Source organism: Ammospiza caudacuta, chromosome Z (genome assembly GCF_027887145.1).
Source record: "Ammospiza caudacuta isolate bAmmCau1 chromosome Z, bAmmCau1.pri, whole genome shotgun sequence".
Taxonomy (NCBI): Eukaryota; Metazoa; Chordata; class Aves; order Passeriformes; family Passerellidae; genus Ammospiza; species Ammospiza caudacuta.
The window spans coordinates 1,024,659-1,047,798 of NC_080632.1; the positions used below are offsets into that span (position 1 = coordinate 1,024,659).

At 50.2% G+C, this 23,140-nt stretch overlaps 2 protein-coding genes across 2 annotated transcripts in view; both read left to right on the forward strand.

Annotated features, from left to right (window-relative positions):
- CKMT2 (creatine kinase, mitochondrial 2) overlaps positions 1-2,546 on the forward strand; it is a 35,416-nt gene extending 32,870 nt beyond the window's left edge. Inside the window, exon 11 of the mRNA XM_058823638.1 lies at positions 2,317-2,546. Coding sequence (XP_058679621.1) covers positions 2,317-2,436 — 120 coding nt within the window. The 3' untranslated portion in view covers positions 2,437-2,546. The remainder of the gene's footprint in view (positions 1-2,316) is intronic.
- Positions 2,547-10,326: 7,780 nt separating this feature from the next.
- ZCCHC9 (zinc finger CCHC-type containing 9) lies at positions 10,327-15,623 on the forward strand. Its single transcript, XM_058824034.1, has 5 exons — positions 10,327-10,608; positions 11,751-11,901; positions 12,129-12,221; positions 13,130-13,198; positions 14,724-15,623. Exons 1-5 carry the CDS (start codon positions 10,336-10,338, stop codon positions 14,837-14,839), a joined length of 702 nt encoding a protein of 233 aa, XP_058680017.1. The 5' UTR covers positions 10,327-10,335; the 3' UTR covers positions 14,840-15,623.
- The last annotated feature ends 7,517 nt before the right edge of the window (positions 15,624-23,140 follow it).

A 23,140-nucleotide genomic window follows, 5' to 3' on the forward strand; every position in this document is an offset into this window, starting at 1 on the left:
TGGGCGGGGCATCTCCCCATGGGATGCTGGGATTGGATCAGCCCTGCAGGGACACTCCCTGGCCATGGACAGGAGACAATTAATAATGAATGGGCCGTGGACAGAAGGTGATTAATAATGAATGGGCCGTGGACAGAAGGTGACTAATGATGAATGGGCCGTGGACAGCAGAGAGCTCCTGGAGAGAGGATTGGCTGTGGGAGAGATAAAGAACAACTGCCCCACCTGGGTTTAACAGATGGTGGCAGAATACACACTTCTGCTTACACCTTGCATTGCAACATAAAACATGTGTTTGAACCAGAGATTGAAATCCATTAATGATAAAAAACAGGATTACACAGCATGATGAGTTGAGTCCTGCTGACAGACAGCCTAAGCCTACACATTTTTGCTTACATGAAGAGTTCCACTGAAGTCAGTGATGCCTCCTACAGCAAGGATCCAAAGGATTAAGGCAACAGATAAGACACAAGCCCTACCTTGGAGACTCTGAAATCTAAATGAGACAAGACATACCCAAGGGGATAAGAAAAGTTTTATTATAGGATAAATTTTTTCAGTACATAATTAAATAAATGCCATTATGTGGTAAATGTGTTTGCAGAACTGAATTATGCTCCCAAAGTTGCAAGATAAAACTGTTTGTATTCCTGCTCTGTTTCAGTTACTGGTCAATGCAAACTTAATATGAAATTGGTTTTCTTATGGAGGCTGCAAATTCAGACCTCTGAATTCCCAACACAGCTAGTCTGTAAAAGACAATAAAATAAATTGCTAAGCCACTGAAATGCTTTATAGTAAAAACAAATCCCTTGAAAATCAGCAACTGCCACAATAAAGAGACAATGGGATTTAGTCTTCACACTTGGTTTCAACAAGCCAGTTATTAAAAGTTGCTAATGAACCACTTCATGGAGATTAAGAAATACCAGCTTTATCTTGCTGCCTCACAGTGCCACAGGGTCTGTGGTCCTTAAGTGTCACCTGTCTGCTGGGGACAGGGCCCTTGTTGGAACAGGTTATGAAGACACCACCACGCCTTGCCATGCAGAATTTTGAATTTTGGTGCTGCTCTGGGCCTGGAGTGCATCCCACCCCTGGCAGTGTCACTCTGATGCTTGGAGCGGCTGCCTAGAACGGGGGCTAGACAAGATTAAGGGAATAAAAGCAGGTATTTATTAGAGGCCTTCAATGGGCACAGTCCGGGCTGTCAAAAGCCTCCAATGGACTACACCCAAGGTGGTTGATGGTCATGAGTTTTTCATAAAGGTAAAAGTTTGGTCCACTTGCATTTCAGGGGTTAATCCTCCAATTACAGCTTCAGGTAATGAAGTCATTCTTTCCAGGTGTGCCCCTCTTAATTCACTGCTGTTTGCATCTGAGACAATAAGGTGTCCTTGAGTTTCAGGCCTAGAGAGGAATTGTTTTGTCTGAATAAAATGGGAAAACAGTAGGGAAAACAGGGTAGGGAGTTTAGAGTTACACACTAAAGCAGTACAGGGTATAAAAAAATATAAAATTTAGATCCCAAGGCTTGAAGTGAGGAGTGCTGGGTGCAGGATGATTCCTGAGCTGCAGGATGGGCAGGCTGCTCTCCCCAGGGCAAGGACACAGCCGGGCTTTGTGAGCCCCCTCAGGCACTGCCAATGTCCCTGCCCTCCTGCCAGTCCCAGACACATCAGGGACACCCACCCTGAGGCCCCAGCAGCATTCAGGGCTGCTGTGAACCAGGACAAGCCTCCTTTGTGCTCTCCTTGCACCAGCATCCCCCCCAATTTACTTCCACGTCTCTGGAAGTAAAGCACGGGGTGTTTGGGGCTTGGGAGCTGGGGAGACACAGCAAGGGCTTCAGTGCTTCATCAGGCACTGCCTGGCAGGGCTCAACACTCACAGCACAGCTGCTCTGTGCCCTCAGCCCCTCGTGCAGAGTGGGGAACACTGGGCCAGGCCGCTCTGCTCAGCAACACCCCGCACCCTCTCAGGGCTCATGGTTGAAACAGGTCCCTCAGCTCCTGCCTGATCACCTTGTATAGGGGCTTCTGCCTGGCTGGTTTGCTCCTCTGGAAGCACAGTTTGGTGGAAATAGCTTCATGGACCTAACTGAAAGTTTCTGCTGTTCAGGGCAAGCAGGAGAAGGGAATTACTGTGGCTTTGCACACTGTGTACTCCCTGAGCCAGAGGAGGTGTGAAGTCTGTGACCCTCCTCACTTTCAGCTTTGTCTGCTGTGGTGACAGCACAGGCCAACTTCCCCCTCTGCTATTAACAGATGAGTTAAACTCTCTGCCACTACAATTCTCCTCTTGCTATTGCAGGTGGAGCTGGTCCAGATTGTCATCGATGGGGTCAATTACCTGGTTGACTGCGAGAAGAAGCTGGAAAGAGGCCAAGACATCAAGGTGCCACCCCCTCTGCCTCAGTTTGGCAGGAGATGAAGTTGCTGGTGATGGCCGCAGCTGAGGCCAAATGTGGCTGCCTTTGTGCTGGAAAGGCACCCCTGTACATCTCTGTATAAATGCATTGTGTAATAAAACACTGCCTGACACCTCAGGTCTCCTCCATGCCTGCCTGCACTGGCACAAAGTGCTCTGGGTGCAGCTCTATTGGGGTGCACCCACACAACCACCTTGGGATGCTTTTTTGGGGGACTGCTTCCCTTTCTTGGCTGGTGGTAAGAAAAGTACCACTTCAGCTGTGCAAGAATCACAAATCTCTAATTCGATGCAGCACTTGTGCATGTATTTACAATGCCATCCTGCTTGTTTCTTCCCCGTGCCCCTGGGCTGCAGCAACCTGGCCCCAAACCCAGCAGGCAAATCAGTTTGCTGATACTGTGCATCTCACCTAAACCTGCCCAGCTCCAGTGCCCCCCTGCAGCTCTCAGCTCCAGAGGTGACAGGGTCTGGCTCAGCTGCCGCTCCCCAGAGCCCCTGAGGATGTGCTCCCACTCCAAGGGACATCTCCATGCTCACCATGGTCCACGTGCTCAGCAGCACAGCGGGAAGGAAAAAAACCAGCAAGCGCTGACAATCCCACTGATTGCTGCTTTTTTGCATATGGAAACTCAGTGTTTCACAGCCAGAACACCGGTTCCCAGGCAGGTCCCTGGGTGAGTCATATCTGCAGAGCTGTGGCTGGATAGCTGGCCCATAACTGGCTACAGACATTTTAAAGACACAATTGGAAGCTAATTGAGAGCTGGATGGTGAATTAGCTGCTCTTGAAAATCAGCAGCAGGGTGTGCTGGCTCAGAAGGAGAGCTGCAGAGTGTAGAGCTTCCATGTGATTACTGTTACTTGCTCGTCTATGCTGGGCACATTCCCTGGCATTTTGCTGCTGGCTTTCCAAATGCTGGTTAATAACAGTAATTATGCGGGAGGGAATCAGACTATTGCTGATTCTACATAGAAGGCAAATAAGCAAAACTGGAAAGGCTCCACTGTTAGCCCTCCAAAACTCTCAGGTCAACACAAAACCCAGCTGTGGGCCAAGTATCCTCAGATTTTAGCCTGTATTTTGCTTTTCTCCTGCTGATGGGCAGCAGCACAACGTCCAGTGGGCTGCCCCTTGCAAACAGCAATCCTGAGGGGCTGCTGTGGGGCTGGTGGCTCTTTCAGTGCCCTTAACGGCCTGGAGGATGAGGTGCATCACTCACCAGCCAGTCCCCTGATGGAACTATGGGGTGGTTTGCAGGGCTCCCAGGACCAGGGAGGAGAAGAGAATCTTGGCTCCATGTTTCAGAAGGCTGGTTTATTATGTTATGATATATATTATATTAAAAGAAAATGGTATATTAGAACTATACTAAAAGAATGGAAGAAAGACTTTCATCAGAAGGAAGGAAAGGAGAAGGAGAAGGAGAAGGAGAAGGAGAAGGAGAAGGAGAAGGAGAAGGAGAAGGAGAAGGAGAAGGAGAAGGAGAAGGAGAAGGAGAAGGAGAAGGAGAAGGAGAAGGAGAAGGAGAAGGAGAAGGAGGCACTGCTCCAATGGTGGCATTCTGTTTTGTTGGCTTCCAAGCATGTCCCTCACAACCAAAACACTCCTCCTCACACGGCTTATTTTGCAAAGGCTTGTTGTCACCCACATTTTCCATTCTGAGACCTTTCTCTCTCTCCATGATCTCTATACAGCCAGCAAGGGCAACTCAGCCGCTTCACACGAATGGTGTGTTTTCATTCTTCATGCCACATCCAAATTACTGTTTTAAATTAAACTTGGGCAGCGACTAGTCAATGCAGGATGTCTCTGCTCAGTCCTCCTCCCCCATGACAATGCTCAGGGCAGCGTTCTGTGTGCTTGGAGCCCAGCCTGGGGATGGGGTGTGGGCAGCAGGCTCTGTGCCCCTCAGGGCCTTCAGGGGCAGCTGGACGGTGGCTGCTCTGCTCCACAGCGGCATCTTCAGCAGAACGAACTTATCCTTGTGGAGCACAGCAACAAGCACAGTTGGTTTCCTGCTGCTCCTTGAATGCTGCAGCAGGAAACAAACAACCTGAAAGGCTGTGCGCCCACACAGAGGAAGGAAAGCATACAGATAATCACTCAACAAGAAAATAGTAAAGGTTCAAAAGCTGGGTTTGCGCACCAACTCTTGACATAAAATGCTACTTCTTGTTTGTCATTTTTATTTTCCCCACGCCACAAGTACTGCACTGCTGAGACCCTCTTCTGCCAATAAACTCTTTGCTGGTAGACTCTGATTCTCTATAAATCTTTGACATTTATTTGATTAAGTGCCCCAGGAGCTATGTGCCATGCCTCAGGCACTTCTCTAATGCTCTTGACAAAGCAGCTAAGGACCAGCAGAAATAATCTCTCGGGTCAAGCTCCATCAAAGTCCAAATGCATCAAAGCCCACCTGGAGCCCACTGCTCCATTAGGCAGTTCATGGAGGGTGAGAACTGGGCAGGAATTTCCCATTACAAGACCAGAGAAAACAGCCACTTGAGGTGAGGTACTAGGAAGGAATTGTTCCCTGGCAGGGTGGGCAGGCCCTGGCACAGGGTGCCCAGAGCAGCTGGGGCTGCCCCTGCATCCCTGGCACTGCCCGAGGCCAGGCTGGACACTGGGACAGGGGAAGGTGTCACCAGCCAGGGTCTCTGCACAAACCACAAACAGGACAGGGCTGTTGGGAACTGCCTTGAGCTGTTTGATTTTCCAGCATCACTCTCAGCCCATGGCTACGGCAATGGAAGGTGCCAGCAGCTCACATCCCAGGCAGCAGACACAGAACTCAATGTCACAACTCACTTTATGAGTTTTGTGACCAATCACACAAAGCAAAAGCACACTGACAGTATTTATATCTGTACACTGTATATTCTATATTGACAGTAGTTCTGTCCAACCACTACAAGCACAGGTACTTTTGGTTAAACAATGCTGGCTTATTTCAAATGCAATACCTGCTTGTGAGCCTTCAAACACAACGCACACAGCTCCATTATTAAGCTTCAACCTTCCTAATATCTTGCTAGATAAACTTTTCTGCAGCTTAGGGAGTTATTCTAGACAAGCATTAATGCACAGACCATTGCTCTATTTGCCCTTGCTTTTCTACAGTTTAAATAATTTTTCTGCTGCCCAATCTCATGGCTGCTGCTTGGCTCCCATCACAGTTCTGCTCTCTCTGGGGCCTTTTGCAGCTTTCCCAAACCCTCTGATTCTGTGGATTCCCACAGAAGGTGACCCTGCCATGGCAGGGGTGGCACTGGTGGGATTCAGGGTCCCTCCCAACCCAAACCAGTCTGTACCTGCAGCAGGTGCCCCTGATCTCACCTGTGACACCTCACACCTGCAATCCTTGGCTGCCCCAACAAAACTGACAATGGGCTCTGCACCTTCATGATTCTGTCACTCCTGCAGGATCAATGCACACCTGAGCATGCCTGATAGAATGTTTCTCTGGAAACATCAAACCCAAAAGGGAGCAGATCACATCAGGAATAACTTACAGCTAATATTTATACGCAGAATTACTTTACTGATGACATTTGCTGGAATGCAATTTAAGAGTTGCATGCCCATCTCTCTCCTGCAATGCCTCTTACAATCTGCCTTCAGCCTGAGGTTTCATTAAAAGATTAAAGGCTTAAACAGTCACTTCTTTTGCCTGCAAAAATGCCTGTGGGAAAGCCCAAAATGCACTGCATATGGCACAGAATCTTACCAAGCCAAATCTCCCAAGAGGCCACAGAGTCACCCACTGCCCAGCCTGGTGCTGATGACTGATGACACATTTTTAATTCACTCTTAATTACTACACAAAAGTATTGAGCTCCTAATAAGAAAATATCAGCCATATTACAGTAATAAGTCTATCAGTAAACAAGGGTAATGAAAGTATGTTTTTAATCTACCCACTCTTCAGGGACCTTAGGTGGACCCAGTAGAGAGGAAAGAAAGAGGAAAGAAAGCTGATAAATTATGCCAGTTAATTTTTATCTATTTTATGTCTACTCTGTTTTGAATATGCTGTAAGTTTTCAGTGTACACCTTTAAGAGGTATCTGTCCTAGCTCTCATTCTCTCATTCCAGTTTTATGCTCTGCTTTCTGAACCAGCATTTGGGCCTCGAAATTACTGCTAACCTACCTGGTACTTGGCCATAACTGCATGAACTACTGGCATATTTCTCAACATTTATTTGTATTCATTTTGATTTTTCTGTAGAAATGAGGAATTTATCCTTTTCTTGAGCAAGAGGACTATAAGAAATTAGTAAGACTGAAAAGACCAGAGCACTCTCCCTTGCTGATCCCTCTGCCAAGGAATCTGTACCTCGGCTGCTGCCTGCAGTTTCAGCCTGTTCCTTCTCCTTTTCTCTGTGAAAAGCAGCAGTTTTCCAAAATACAGCTAATCCTGCAGAAAAGGACTGTATCCAAATACAGGAGGGTAACCCATTCCTCCTTTGTTTATCCACACCTTCAACCCTAGAAATTACAACTTTGTGATCTGAAGACACAAGCTTAAGCTAAGTGCTGTGCAAATCCAGTTTAAATTCATTCATCTCCTCACTGTGGGTTTCTGGAAAAAAACAAAATTACATTCTCCTGTGAGAAAACAGTGTTTTCTGCTCAACAGGCAGCCACCTAAAGCTGAGATAAGGGAAAATTCTTGTGCTATCCTGACAGTGAATGTCTAACATTCCAACTCGAGCCAGTTTCTCAGATTGTCATTTTGATACAAGATTGTCATTTTTACAAGCTTTGCAGTGTAAAACAGCCCAATAAAATAACTGACCACAGACCTTTACCTTCAAAGGCTTCAGTTCATCCAGGCACTTAAACATTTTCCTGAACATAAACCAATAAATATCTGTGCTGACCCAGCAACAAAAGTTAATGGAGCAACTTATTTAAATATGGTTGTTAAGTGTCCTGAAAGGGTCACAGCTGTGAGCAGCACAGCCCGGTGGAAATGACATCCAGGGCTGGTCAGCTGAGCAGGCTCACTGAAGGGGATGCTGCCCTGGCTGTAGCCATCAAAATCCATCAATATTTAAGATTAAATGTAGCACAGGTAATCCTTTAACACTGGCAAGAAAGCAGAGCAGTAAATGCTAAGCAATCTGTTCATCTTATGGAGAATAAATCAAAGGGAACCACCTGCACAGCAGCTTCAGATTGTTGCAGATGTAACAGAATTTAAGAGGGCACAGGGCCTGATTTTCCCTTCTCTCCCCAGGCTTACATTCAAATTAAAACCACCGGGAAAATGTCACCCTGACACTCTGCCAAGTAGTGTCAACTACCCAAACCACACAGGCAGAGAAGAGTGAACAAAGATAACATCAGTCGTGTCTCTGTGTGTGTGTGTCTGTGTGTGTGTGTGTGTGTGTGTGTACAACCACAGCCTCTGGTGCCCCTTCAGCAGACAAACCCTCCTGTGTGGGGTGCGAGCATTATGAATGCATGAACACTGTGCTGTGTTCACACAACTTGCTGCTTCTTGGGAAAAACTTTACAAATTAATGAAAAAGAAGAAGTTACAATTATTTGCACTGCTGCTGGCTTGCTCACAACTCACCTGGGGAGCTCCCAGCCCAGTAAATGCCAACCTGGAACAAATCCCACACCAGTGCAAAATAAAACAGGTGTGGCCTCTGCCAAACAGGTGATATTGGAGGTAAATGCTGTCTGCCTGATTGAGCAGGAAGCTGTCCACAAAGCTGGATCTTAAGGGTGGCCGATCCTGTCTAGATACACGCACATATAAAATTCCAGGCTGGGAAAGAGAGGACAGCACATTTAGGACTTCATCCAAGCAGAAAGCAAGCAAGCTGCAGGAGCAACAGGGACCTCATGCTGTGGCTGAGCTGTAACTACACCAGCAAAGGAGGTGGTTTTAATTTCAAGAAGACAGACTGGTCCCTTCTGGTTTCATTTCCTGGCTTTTGCACGGCATTCATAAATAATTCTTTTATCAGCAGTCAGCGCTAATTGCTCTTAAACTCGGGCCTGTCCTGCCAGGCAGCGGTGCCGTGCAGGGAACTCTTTGTGCACATCTCCCTCTAGTGGGCTCAAAACCCCGGAAAATCAGCAAAATCCGCCAATTCCTCCGGGGAGACTCGAGTGTTCGGGATAACTACTAGGGGAAGTGTAATATCCTTTATAGGTTTTATCCAGCGTATGTATATTGCATATACCTTTATAACACCAACCAGGAAGCGTCATGGGTGTGAAAAATGCATATTTTATGATTGGCTTTTTGCAAATATTACAAGGAATATTATATGTGTTGTGTTAGAAAGTAATGCTGTATTAATTCTCCTAAGTAGTGTGCTAAATATAAATTTAGGTTATAAAAAAATATTAAAATATAAACTATGCTATGTAGGACACTTTTTTAAAGAAAGGACTGGCAGTGAGATAGCAGCCACAGGACATCTGAATCTTTCAGAGAAAGAGAATTTATTGCCCCATTATCAGAAGAAATGAACTTCTTCCCGCGTCGAAGGCGCTGTCAGGATTAAGAGAAAGAAGTTGAAGATGCCCAGAGAGAATCCTGTGTTTGAATGGGATTTATGCATCATGGATGAGGTGTATGAATATGCAACAAGCTGTTGCTTTTAAGGGTTAATCCTCTGTTAACGTGGGGCCTTTTTTGGACTCATGCTGCCCAGAAAGAGGCACCCGGACTGTCTGTAACTCTTTCTTTCTATTGTCTCGTATTGTCCTAGTCCAAATTATTATTACTGTAATTGTATTACTATATTTATAACCATTTCATTACTATTAAACTTTTAAAATTTAAAAAACAAGTGACTGACAGTTTTCACAATGGGGATCCAGTAAAATGCTAAAAACACAAGAGGCAGTAGCCTAACCTGAGGCAAGAGGGAAGCATTATTTGGCTTATCAACATTAATTTCAGCTGCTGAGTGGCCTCCTCTGATAACAAAGCCGGGGATTTACCGGGTGACCCCTCACTGTCCCCGGGTGAGACCCCACCTGTAGAGCTGCCCAGCCCTGGAGGAGCCCTGGGGCTGCTGTGGGGCAGGGCTGGGACCCCAGAGCCTGGGCTGGGCCCAGAGCCCAGAGCCCCGAACCCAGAGCCCAGAGCCCCGAGCCGGGCCCAGAGCCCAGAGCCCAGAGCCCCGTGCCCGGCCCAGAGCCCAGAGCCCCGTGCTGGGCCCAGAGCCCCGAGCCCCGAGCCCCGTGCCCGGCCCAGCCCAGCGGGGGCAGCAGGGCAGGGGCCATTCTGCCCCTCTGCCCCTCAGGCAGAGCCCACCTGCAGAGCTGCCCCAGCCCCGGCCCAGCCCAGCAAGGAGCTGCAGCTGCTGCAGCCGGGCCAGAGGAGGCTCCGGCACGGGCACGGGGATGGAGCGGCTCCGCCGGCACCAAAGGCTGCCACGGCTGCCGTCGCTCACCCGGGCACCAGAAGCTTTGGCCCGAGCTCGGGGCGGCCTCGCGGGGCCCGAAGGGGCCGCGGCAAAGATGGACACGGACGATTGCCGAGGGCCGCGGGGACGGCGGCCGGGGAACGGCTCCCGGCGCCGGAGGGCAGGGCTGGCCGGGATCTTGGCAATGAGGAATTGTTCCCTGGCAGGGTGGGCAGGCCCCGGCACAGGGTGCCCAGAGCAGCTGGGGCTGCCCCTGCATCCCCGGCACTGCCCGAGGCCAGGCTTGGAGCAGCCTGGGGCAGTGGAAGGCGTCCCTGCCATGGCGGGTTCCCACAGCCCCTCCCGCCCAGCTCCCCGCTCCGCCTCCGCCTGCTCCTGCTCCGCCTGCTGCCGCTCCTCCTCTTCCTCCTCCTCTTTCCCGTCCGTCATCAGCGTGCGCGGTCCGGCCGTGCCCGAGCCGGTGTCGGAGCCTTTTGCGGGGCCTTTTGCGGACCATGACCCGCTGGGCCCGGCGCAGCGCCCCGCCCGGGGCCCGGGCTCTGTCCGCCACCCCTTGGGAGCAGCTGGCGCCGGGCGCGCAGCCGGAGCCGCCGCCGCCAGCCCGGAGCAGGAGGAGGAAGGAGTACGAGAACCAGGACGTGAACGGGTTCGCGGCACACCGCGGGCAGCAGCAGCAGCAGCAGCAGCAGGAGGAGGAGGCGCGGAGGAAGGACAGGCGGCGGGAGAGCAGGAGGCTGAGAAGGCAGGAGAGGAAGAAGAACGCCATGGTGAGTCCTGCCCTGCAAGCGCGGGAGAAAAGGGAGAAACCCTTTCTGCTCGGCGTCTGGGGAGTGTGTCAGCTGGCATGAACAGTGAGCACAGTTACACCCTTTGTAATGAAATGTGTCGGGTTAAGGCTCGGGGGATGCCTGTGATAGCTTGTCCAAAGTAATGTAATCAAAGCAATACAATTGCAAGCTCTAATTCCTAGTGAAGCTCACACAGAGCACGGTCCTCACTCTGTGGGGAAGAGACAGTAGGTTCAGCGCATCCCACAGATTACGATGGAGTCTTTCCAAACTTCTCGCTGCTCCTGACCCACTTTTATACCGTTTCTTTACTTTCAGGTGGAGATTCAGCGATTTCAGTCACACATCTTAGTTAGGGGTGGTCGTACCTGGGGAGTGGGTTGCTCAGGGTCACCCTGGGCTGGGATGGGGTCAGAACAAACACAGGGATTTCACGCCAGCTGCTGATCCCACAGAGCATCCTCCCTTACCTCCCTTGCCTTTCAGCTGCTGTGTGGGATCAGCTGCAGGGTTCCTTCCTCTGCAAGGATTTTGGCACGGCTGCGGGGTCTCTGCCCCGCTGCCATTAGTCCTGCCTGGATTGTGCTCTGTGTTGGGGTCCCATCCAGGGAGCAGCCACTGTATTTTCTATTTTCCCCTGAAATTTCCCCTTTTAACTCCCAGTCATTTTCCCACAGCATTGTTAAAAGAGGTACAGCTCTCTTTGTGTTTCCCTGTGCTGGTGCTGCTGTGGGGCTCAGCAAGAGCTCAGCCCTCCCCTGCCACAGGCACAGCGTGTTTCAGGTGAAAGATGTGAAGTTTGGAACAAAAGGTGGCTTTCAGGTCCCAGTTGTAGCCTTTGGCATGGCTCTCCTGGCTCACTACTATCTTTGAGGAGTTCCCAGCCCCTCTTGGTTCCTGGCTGAAACTAAATCATGCAATTTCAGTGTGTGATTCATCAAACTATGTGTTGCTGGTTAAAGGAGAAAAGTGTCCATGTTTTGTGGTTTGATGGCAGAGCATAAAGTCTCTTCCTGGGTGCTTTTTCCTGGGGACAAAATGGTGTTTGCCCTTTAGGCCCTGGGATTTCCATGTTTTCAGCACCGTTCATGGAATTCATCACTGGATTTTGCTCTTCCAAGGTGTGTTTCCACTGCAGAGAGCCTGGCCACGGCGTGGCTGATTGTCCTGCAGTGCTGCAGAGCCAGGACATGGGGACGGGGATTTGCTACCGCTGCGGATCCACGGAGCACGACCTCAGCCAGTGCAGAGCCAAGGTGGATCCAGCTGCTGGTGGGTCTCAGGAAGTTTTGCTGTGTGTGAAATGCTCAGCTCTGAGCTGTGCCAGTGCTGACCCTGAAGCTTTGTGTGCTAGAAATCTAACTTTTCCAGTATTAGCAGGGAGCCTGACAGTAATTTATAGCATGAAGTGATGAAAATATTGTCATTGCACTATGTTGGGTCTGTGACTGCACCAGGGTTTTGATGTGGACCATAAACCCTGTTGTGGAATTTTGCAGGGCCATTTCCATATGCAAAGTGTTTCATCTGTGGTGAGATGGGACATCTGTCGAGGTCATGTCCAGATAATCCCAAGGGGTTGTATGCTGAAGGTGAGTGTTCTGATTCACTAAATTTAGTGAAATTGAAATTTCTGTGTCCTTCCTACCTGACACAGAGCAAAGTAACTCTGCAAGAGAATGAGAATGTGGCTAAAAGGAATTGCTGTGTATCTGTCAGTAAAAGCAGAGTAATTCTGGGGAATTCATTGTCAAATAAATTACCTGTGGATTTCTAATTTAAGGGTGGGTTTAGTATTAAATGACAGGATGAGATGCAAAGTGTGAGACTTTGCATCAGGACATGCACCAAGGAACAAAATCCTGTGTGAATGTAGGCAGTGTGTATTTACATGCACCCAAGTAGGTGGTAGGAAGATTCTTACACATTAGCTTAAAATTCTGGGAATTAGAAAACACAGGCTGCCACTAAAGGGAGAGCATCTTCAGCCTGAGTAACTTTAATGAGAATTGGGGTCTAACTGAAGGTTTCACTCTTCCATTGGCTCCAACAACCAGCATTCCCTGTCCTGGAGTTTCCCTGCATAAACATGGGGCCTTGGCAAGCTCCAGAGGGTGATCTTGCAGCACAGCTGGAGTGGAACAAAAATCACCTTGCTTTCAAGTGTTTGTATGGTGGGATTTCGTGTTGTGTGGAATTTCACGTCTCAGTACCTGCAGCTGGATTACCTGCCTCTGAGGAGCCCCCGTCAGTTTCATAAGTTGCTTTGAGTGTGTGTTTCAGCAGAATTCAGCCTGTTTCTCAAAAACAGAGCTTCCAGCACATCAGAAATAGCCAGTGAGCAGTGGCTGGAGTCTGTGGTGTGTGGTGCTGTACAGCACAGTGTGATCCCAAACAGCTGTGTCCCTCACAGACACAGGCAGGGAATTTGGTTGGGTGTTTTTTGGGTGTTTTGTGGTGTTTTTTCCCCTAGATGAGTAACAGCTTTCTGTGTGAACAGGTGGGGGCTGCAAGCTGTGTGGCTCTGTGGAGCACTTCAAAAAGGACTGCCCGGAGAAGCAGAACGCAGGTGAGCTGCAGGGCTGTGGGGTGGCTGTGGGCCCAGCAGGGTCCAGCTGCTGCTCCGTGTGGCTGTGGGAAGAGGGTTGGAAGCAGCAGAGGTGCCCTTTTGTTGGGACAGCAACAGGGAGGCTTCCTCCTCAGGGAGGGTGTGGAGGAGGCAGTAAGTTGCGGTGCAAAACTAAGGCAATTCCTTTTTTTTTAAAAGAGACAGTTGATCTTGTATGTATCTGAAGGCCATATGAAATAATCTGTAATTTTTTTTGGCCAGTAATTGTGCTGCTGTTCACAGTCTGGCAGAACTGGCTGCTGCTTGTTTCAGATTTCAGTGTGGGGTGGTGGGGCTGAACCCAGTGGCAGGTGCAGGGTGCTGGTGTGTGCAGGCACTGTGTCAGGCAGCAGGGCAGGGACAAGGAAGGTCTGTCCTGCTGGATTCACAGCTCATGAACTGCTTCCTTACATGTTCCTCTGCTTTCCATGTGGGGGGAGAGATTAAAGGAGGTACCCCAAGCCCCCACTGTCCCACAGGAGGCAAAGCATCCCAAGAGGGTTTGAAGAATGATCCTGTCACTGGGGTGGTGACCCACTTGGGCATTTTTCTACTTCGTTTCTATGACACTTAGTTATTGTGCCCCTTAATAATAAGCCACTTTGGTGAAATTTGTGTAAGAATTATTTATGGCATTCTCTATATCTGATCTTACATTAATGATATTTTTAGGTCTGAGACCCTCTGTAGGATTCTAGGTGTGTACTGCTTTGCCAGTTTAGAATGGGTCAGATTCAGTCTGAGTGTAAACTTCTAGTATGACAGAAGTTTATGACACCAAAAGACTCTGAAATTGCCCCAAACTCATGAGCAAGTAGCAAGGCTGTCCCTGCCTGAGTTTTAGAAGCCTGTAACAAGATTTTTTCTATATTTTTTCTGGTAAGTTTAGCATCCATGAGGACTGCAAGTGCTGTTTATTTTCCCAAGGGACTTCTTTCAAAACTAGCACCGCTGGTTAAAAGCAGTTGAGTTACTTGGAACTGTGACACCATTGGTGAGAATTGTGATATTTAGGCTCGTGTGTGCATTGTGCAGGGTATGATCAGGTACAGGAGGACAGCTGAGAGCTGGCAAAGGAGTTCAGGCACTGCAGATGCCAGTTTCCTCAGGCAGATCGGGCCAGCCTCAGTGCCCAGAGGCTGATATGGATTTCCGTGGCATTCCCCATGGGCAGCAAGGCAGAATCCCCCCTGCCCTGCTGCCCGCGCTGGGCTCTGGGCCCAGCCCAGGCTCTGGGGTCCCAGCCCTGCCCTACAGCAGCCCCAGGGCTCCTCCAGGGCTGGGCAGCTCTGCAGGTGGGGTCTCACCTGGGGACAGTGAGGGGTGACCCGGTAAATCTCCAGCTGTGTTCTCAGAGCAGGCCGCCACGCAGGTGAATTGTTGATGAGCCGATGTGTGCGGCGCTGGGTGTGCTGCCCTGCTGGGGCTCAGCCCGGGCCGTGCAGGGGGCAGGGCTGGCCTGGCACTGCTGTCCTGTGCCCTGCAGAGCAGGTGACTGTCGGGCGCTGGATCCCCGGCCTGAGCGCGGACCACGAGGACGTCGCGGCCGCGCCGGCGCCGCAGAGAGCGCAGCCCGAGCGACCCAAGGTTGTCACTTTCTGAAGGCTCCAGCCTCTCAAAGAGCTCTCCTGTGCTGCTGCACTCCAGTGCTGACGACAGAGAGCGGATCCAGAAAATCAAGCGAGCTGCAGAGGAACTGTTGGTTTTCTGTCTCCCCTCATTTTCCCGGTTTGCCTCCCAAACTTGCCTGGCGCGCTGTAACGCTGGGAACAACAGGAGCACAGCAAGTGGCTGCTTTATTAAAGGAATTGTGGGTGTTTTCTAAAGGCTCTCGTTGGATTCTGGTTTGGTTTGGACTTTTCCTTTTAGGAATAATGAACTTACGCCTCCATATGTTCCAGCCTGAGCAGTCTTGTGGTGAAGCTTCAGATCAGCCCTGTGGGCTGCTGGGCTTGGGGTGCAGTTCCTGATGGTTGTAGTGGTAATTATCTGCCATTAACCTGGTTGGTCGTGCACACTGGGTCATTTCAGTGTGTTCACTAACAGAATCCAGCCCTTTCTCTGAAACTTCTGGTGAAACACAGCCCTAAAGAATTGCAGAGCAAGTGAGGAGCTTTCTTAGTTTATTTTTCTTATTTTTCAAAGAAAATGCTCAAAAATCTGCAGTGTTTCCATGCCTTGGTGAGCTGGGAGTAAACTTTTCTTTGTAAAAAGAAAAAACCTGGTGGATATTAAAGAGAAAAATTAAGAAACCAACTCCAAACAGAGTTCCTGCATCCACCAGTATTACTGGAGAAGCGCACCCTGAGCTTCCCTCACATATTTTTCTTGCAGCAAAAAACAAATACGGGCAATTAAATGTTGTGGGGATATTTTATATTTGTACAGGTGGTTATTTTTAATAAAATATTGCTAAAGAATACAGTGATTAGAGGTCATACTTTAGATTCCTTGGTGCTGCTGTGGAGACTGAGATAAGGGGTGTATGTTCAGTTAGTAATAATCAGAGCAGATTTTTAAATGGGGAAGAGGAGTGGATGTGAATGAAACCAATGATTAACTATGGAGTTCTAGTTAACTGTTGGTAACAGCTCAAAGCTATCAGTTTAATGTGGACATTTGGCAACAGACAGTTATACCAGCTTAAGAAGCATTTCCCTTTCTATTTTACGAATGAAGTGCATTGTTTAAAAAGCGTATTTTTAGATAATTTCCCAGCTCCTTGGCTTTGTGATGTGTTCCTGCAGCCCTGGGGCCGTGGCCTTGGCCTGTCCTGGTGGTGCCAGTGCTGCCCAGTGAGGGCTGGTGCAGGCTGTGGTTGTGCAGCTCCCGAGGAGGGGCTGATCTCCAGCTCCTGCAGAGCAATGTGAGCTGTTGGTGCTGGACAAAACCACAGGCTAGGGGCACCCACTGCTGTTTCACAGAGGCATGCGTGGCTGCAGGAGGCTGTTTGGAAAGCACCTGCAGAAGGTGCTGCTTGTCAAGGTGTCAGTCCATGAATTTACAGTGCTGGGTGCAGCAGCATCTGGACTGGCTGCGTCCAGAGCCAACATCAGGGGTCTCTCTTCAGCAGCGCCGGGAGCCCGGGTTAGCTGTGCAGCGCAGGCTGCTCTGCCATCTCCGGCACGCCGGGGAGAGCCCCGCTGCCGGCAGGGAGCTGGGAGGCGGCACCCACCACCTCAGGGCCTTCTGTGCTTGGAAGGGAATGCCTGGGCTCCCAGCGTGCACTTTATCCACGTGAAGGAAATGCTGACCTAGAATGGGATCTGGATCTGTGATCCAGAATGAGATCTGGATCTGGATCTGTGAGCCAGAGGCCTGGAGCTGTGTGTCTCCCCGCATTCCTGGTGAAGCACAGCCCGGTGGGGTGGCCCAGCAGGCAGAGCTGTGCCCAAAGGGAGGCACAGGCCAGGGGACACCGGAGAGGTGACACCCGCAGGGCTCCCCTTGGTGCCTCCCCTGCCACCCTTCTCATGTGTGGCTGGTGGGTTCCGTAAATCCCTGCAGCAGGCTCTGCTCGGGCTGCAGGGCGCGCTGAAGGTGTGTCCAGTGCCAGCCCTGAGAGCCCTGACCCTGGCGGCGGTGGCACTGCAGTGACACAGAGTGGCAGTGCTGGCCCTCACCAGGATGCCACCCTCGCTGCTCTGAAGGGCCTCTCTGAGCTCAAAGAGAGCAGCACACAAGGCAGACACAGCTCAGCCCAGCTTGCTGGGGAGGAGGGCACCCAGGAGTTGCTGCTGCGTGTTTGTCTCTCCAGCCTGGCACAGCTGGAGCTCAGGGCTCTCCTGCAGAACCCAGCAGCACTGCAGGGCAGCCTTCTGCACATACTGGGATGAAAACTGTGGTGAAACTGGCAAAGCTCCTCAGTAGCACTGGTTTCTGCAGATTACAAGGGGTGTGTCAGGGTCCCTCCTAGTGAACGGATGACCTGATGGTTCGTAGGGGTGATCTCAGGGGGCAAAAACCAACACGGTACAAGGGGGTTTGCAGTGATAATCAAATCAAATGCGGTTTTATTGAAATAACCACAGCAAAAATGCGATGGAGGCGTTAAGAGAAGGAAAAAGAGAGAGAAAGAAAGAGGAGAGAGAGAGGCAAGGAGAGGGGATATAGCTACCAACGCAGAGATGGAGTCATTTGGTCCAGTCCAGCTGAGGGTCCACCTGCTACCATGGGGAGATCTCAAAGGCTCTAGCTAACTCAGAGGTTTTTATTACTGAAAACTGTGAGGGGGGGGGAAACAGATACAATAGGGAACAGATTTAACAGGTAGTCTGTGTTCTCAGCAGTGAGTGAGAGCCATGTTTTCTTGCTCCAGTGGTCACAATCTGCAGGCAAACATCTCACTTTGGTCAGCTTGCCTCCCCACACACCTCCTCCGGGCTGGGGATTTCAGTCCCAGTCCTTGGAAGGAGCAGAGGGGCCTTTCAGGAGTGTCATGTCTCAGTCCCTGGGACTGCTGCCAAGGACTGAATCCCGATTCTGTGGAGTTTTGTAAGAAGAAACATCTCCCTGAGGGGAGACCCCCAGTTCCTGAGGGGAGACACCCCCAGGATCAGGCCCAATGACTAAATCATGATTTTTGGGGATTTTCCAGGGGAATATCAGTGTGTTTTGTGTGAAGGGAGACCCTCCAGGACTGCCCCTGAGGGCTAAATCCCATTTTGGTGGGTTTTGTTAGGGAAACATCTACATGTTCTGTGTGAGGGGAGACCCCCGGTTCCTGAGGGGATACACACCTGGGTTAGGCCCAATGAATTAATCTCGATTTTTTGAGGGTTTTCCAGAGAAATATCCATGTGTTCTGCATGAGGGGAGATCCCCAGGACTGCCTCTCACGGCTGAATCCTGATTTTGTGGGGTTTATCAGGGAAACATCTGCGTGTTCTGCGTGAGGGAAGACCCCCAGTTCCTGAGGGGAGAGACCCCCAGGACTGGGCCCAATTAATATTTTGGTGTTTTCCAGAGGAATGCCTGCATGTTCATGTGAGGAGAGACCGCCAGTATAGTAAACCCCTCAAGTTTAGCCAGGGCCCCTTGGAGAATAGAATGCTGACACAGCGGCAAAGAAGTTTCCTGTCTCCAGGGACATCCGCCTTGTACCTTATCCCTATAGCCATGTAAGGCAATATGTTGTTAAGCCTACTATTGGTCACTTATGGTCACTCTAACACCTTTGCCATTGGTAAGGAATGGATCCGGGTGCGGAGTATAAAAGTAGCATCCTGTACCCCTACTAACTTGGAAGAAGAAGAGCTGAAACCCTTCACGGACCGTGCAATAAAGCCATACTCGTGGAACAGCCAGCGTCTTCTGCTACTCCTCTTTCTACCATCTGTTGGAGCCTTAAGCCAAGGGAAAAGCTACCTAGCTGTCCTGGGGTGATGTTATGATGCTTGTATCTCCATTCATCTGTCCTGTGCCTTTAAGACCGGCTCTGAAGAGTGGAAGTTTTGTTTGGGTTTCTCTTATCAGGGATACAGAGACGGGCAGTACATAGGGATGTTTTGGCTTCTTGCTTTTCAGCTTGCTGCTTTGCTTGCTTGCTTTTCTGCTCTTGCTTCTGCTCTCGCTTTTGCTTCTGCTTATTAGCTAGTTTAGCTAAACAGTCCAAATTCCTTCCTGGACTGTTTCTCCTCCTCTCCTGTTTCTGTGACCATCTCGAGCCTGCTCCGGACTGGGACTGGGAACACCGAGGATTCACACCGTTTGGCTGCAGCAGCTGCCCCAGCACCGGAGGGACTGAGAACAGAGCAACCACTCCCGAAAGAGACTTTCTGATTTTGTCACCTTTCTCAGAGTGGTGTCAGCTGGTATTGTTCATTTTGTGTGCTGGGGGTGCTGTGCCTGAAATAAACAGGTTCTTTCCACCTCTCTCCAAGGAATTTTTTCCCAAACCGGTTGGGGGGAGGGTCCGCGTGGGTTTTGCTTTCTGGAGGGGCCCTCCTTTGCAGATTCTTTAACAAATTTGCCCAAAACCAGGACAAAATATTGGTGCCCAATGTGGGGCTCGAGAGAGAGTGGAAAAACCCTATTTTGACTGCATTTTGGTTGCTATTACTCTGTGTTCATTTAAATCAGCTAATAGCCATGCTTTTTGAATTCATAATGTCTATTGGGGTGAAGGTTTGCATGCATTTCTGCTCCCTAGGGTTTTTTGAGATTTTCATACCTCTCTGCTCCCTAGGTTTATTTTCTTATCCAGAAATAGCTTTAGTATTGTCCCCAATATGCAGCTTTTACATCAGAGGGGCAGTGACCGGAGTAGCTATCCTGCTGGGCTTGGTGGCAATGATGTGCAAGAAGTTTATAAACATGCAAGGGTCTGCTCCAGGTATGAATGGTTCATGGCTATGGTTATGCATCCAGTTTGTTGCAGGAGGAGCAGGAGGGAATGAGGTTTGTTAGCCTCTGCTTTCCTTCTTCTGCTAGGAATCAGTTGCATCACTAGTGAAGGATGTTCAGTTGCCCCTCAATGTTAAAGAAACCATCTTTCTGGTATTCCATCTGGTAACCTTCCTCTATACAGCCTGCTGCTTCTCTAGAATGAGGGCTGAGATTTCTAGATGGGCTGATGAGACCCCTGCCTCAGGAGTAAACCCCGGTGTGGAAAATCCTAAGTGGTGTGGGAAATGGGAGGGTATGGGCCAAATCCTGAAGGAGTCCAGGCTGCCTCGGAGGCAATAGGCACTGAAGCACAACTCCTCCTGGCATCCCAACTACTGGTGCTGGGATGGATGTTCAAAGGCAAGGTTCCTTCCACTCACCATGCCACCAGTGCTACATGGAGCAAGTGGATCGCTCTCATCACTCAGCGCGCATGTATAGGTAAACTGAATCACCCTGGGATTTTGGAGATCAGTACAAATTGGCCCGAAGGTGAGAATTTTGGTGTCACAGATGAAGAGGAACAAGAATCGGTGACACATGCTGAAGAGGCTCCTCCCTATAACCAACTGCCACCAGAGGAAACAGGCTACGCTCTTTTCACTGACGGTTCCTGTCGCACCGTAGGGATGAACCGGGAGTGGAAAGCAGCCGTATGGAGCCCCACACGACAGGTTGCACAAGCTACCGAAGGAGAAGGTGGATCAAGCCAACTTGCTTACCTCAAAGCTGTTCAACTGGCCCTGGACATTGCTGAGAGAGAGAAGTGGCCAAAGCTCTACCTCTACACTGATTCATGGATGGTAGCCAATGCTCTGTGGAGATGGAGAGGTGGATAAAGGCTAACTGGCAACGTAGAGGGAAACCAATTTGGGCTGCTGATGAGTGGAAAGACATTGTTACCAGGGTAGGGAGGCTACCTGTGTGTAGTAGATAGGGTCAGGCACTCGGAAAATCTCGCGATGTCACGGGAAGCAGCAGGATTCCTCTCCCCCTTATGCCTAGTGATAAGGGATCACCCAAGAATGTAGACCCCCCTAACATTAGTAACTTTCGACTCCTTATTAACCAATTACAGTAAGATAAGAACCCCTGACGTAGAGAAAAACCTTCCCGAGTATAAAACCCAACGAGATGGGAAAATAAAGGCCTTTGAACCGTCCACCACGTTGGTGTCTGTGCGTGTTCTTGGCCCGAGCGACCCTGGAGAGTTTGGGTCGCTGTGCCGTTTACTCAGAACCAGGTCATCCTGCCTTGCATCAGAAGGCAACAACGGGTGCCAAAACCTGGGAAGCCGATTAGCGCCCGGGGAACAGTGATTCGCCTGGACAGAGGACGGTGTCTGCAAAGCTGGTCTAGTGCAGCGGTGGGGACGCCCTCAAATCATGGAAGCTATAGCAAAGGTGGTAAGTCAGGCTCATGAGCAATGGGGAATTCAAGGTGAGCTCAGGAATTCTAATCTTGCTATTGCAAGGCTCCAAGAGCTCGGGACGATTGGACGTCCGGTAAATATATTATATTCGGAAGCGCGGGAGAAGTGCACTGCCGCCTCAGCAGAGGACTCTAAGTCCGCAGGCAGTGGTAAAAACCTCAAAGTGTGGGGGAAAGTAGAAGAGGCTCTATGCAAGACGTTAGAAGAACAGGAGATGCGGAAAGCCGGGCGTACACGTTTATTAGCTACACCAAAGCTGGGGGTGGGGGCCACGACACAAATCACCTCTGAGAGGGATCGGATTGGAGGCGGGAATATGCGGGGGCCGGGCGCGTTCCACCCCTTCCCGAGCCCAGAGCCCCCGGAGCCCCCTGGAGACCCCCCCGGAGCCCCCAGGGGACCCCCCGGAACACCCCATCGCAAGACAAACTCACCAATTGGAGGAAAATAAAAATAGCTTGTGAAGATCGGGCACCGGCAGCCACGATACACGCTTTCCCGGCGAGGGTCACCGGAGCGCGGGGGAATGAACCAAGGGCATATGTCGCCCTGGTTTTCTAAGATTTTCTAAGCCTTCTGCTGTTGACATTCTTGTAGTGAACCTTCCCACACACTTTCTGTAGATGTTGCCGACCGACACGAAAGAACACAAGCACACCACCGCTTTCAGGTGAAAGGAAAAAAGGGAAGTTTTATTCTCTGACTCCACTATTTATAGTTTTACAAGAGTGACAGTGGATTGGAAGGTGACAGTGACACCTCTGCAATGCCACAGGTCAAACCCACAGTCCATCAACTCTCTCCTCCTCCATAAAGGAATGAAAAACAATGAGTTATTTACAGAAAGTGTGTGGGAAAGTTCACTACAAGAATGTCAACATCAGAAGGCTTAGAAAATCTTAGAAATCCAGGGTGACGGGGCATATACCCCAGTTAACCCAAAAGAAGCCAAAGCGATTTCAGAAAAAGGGGTCAACTCAGCTGTAGTACCCACTCTTGGGGACGACCTTTCTAGCAATAACGATCTGCTCACTTTCGATATTATGCAAAAAAGCCGCATGCTTTTTCATGGGGCGGGGCGGATGTGGTAGATAGGGACAGGCGCTCTGGAAGATTATGCGATGTCACGGAAAGGCAGGACCCCCTGTTCCCCTAAGATAAGAGATTACCCTAGGAGTGTGGCTCCACTAACAGTAGTGCTAGTAACTTTCCATTCCTTACCCAGTAATTTTCCATTCCTTACTAACCATAGATAATAAGGACAGACCCCCTTTTGACGTAGAGAACCCCTTAGACTATAAAACCCCATGAGAAGAAGTAATAAACGCCTTTTACCGTCCACCACATTGGTGTCCGCGTGTTTCATTGGTCCAGGCAACCCTGGGGAGTTTTGGGTCGCCGTGCTGATCCTCAGAACCAGGTCGCCTTGCCTTGCACCAGAAGGCAACATCTGGTGCCCGAAACCCGGGAGCTGGTCTGCGCCCGGGGAACGGGGATTCTCCTGGACAGAGGATGGCGGCTCTAGCAGCAGGCCTGACCACAGCGGGAGGGACGCCTCCGGACCAGCGTGGACCATGGAAGCCATAGCGAAGGTCGTAACAGAAATGCATGCACAATGGGGTATAGAATGTAAACTTAGAGATCTAACTCTCGCATTGCCAAGACTGATTAAGCCTGGGGCTATTGAAAGCCCTGTGGACGTCCTACATTTGGACGTGTGGGATAATTGTACAAAAGCTCTGGCGGAGGACACTATGTCTTCGGGCTCAGGGAAAGCCCTAAAATCATGGGGCAGAGTTGTCCAGGCTCTGCAAAAAGCTCGACAAGAGCAAGAAACCTGGACAGCCGCGTGAACTTGTTTATTAGCCGTGCCGCAGTTGGGGGTGGGCGCGGTGACACAAACCGCGGAGGGTCTTGATCCAGACGGGCGCGCGGAGGCGCGAACACCAGATCCCCACTCAGCGAGCGGACTCACCATCGGAGGGGAGGGAACACGCGCAGGCGTTCTGGCGGGGGCTTGCAGAGGAGGCGCGGAACGCGGCCGGATTGTCGGACCCCATAGGGATCGATAAAAATGCCCTCCC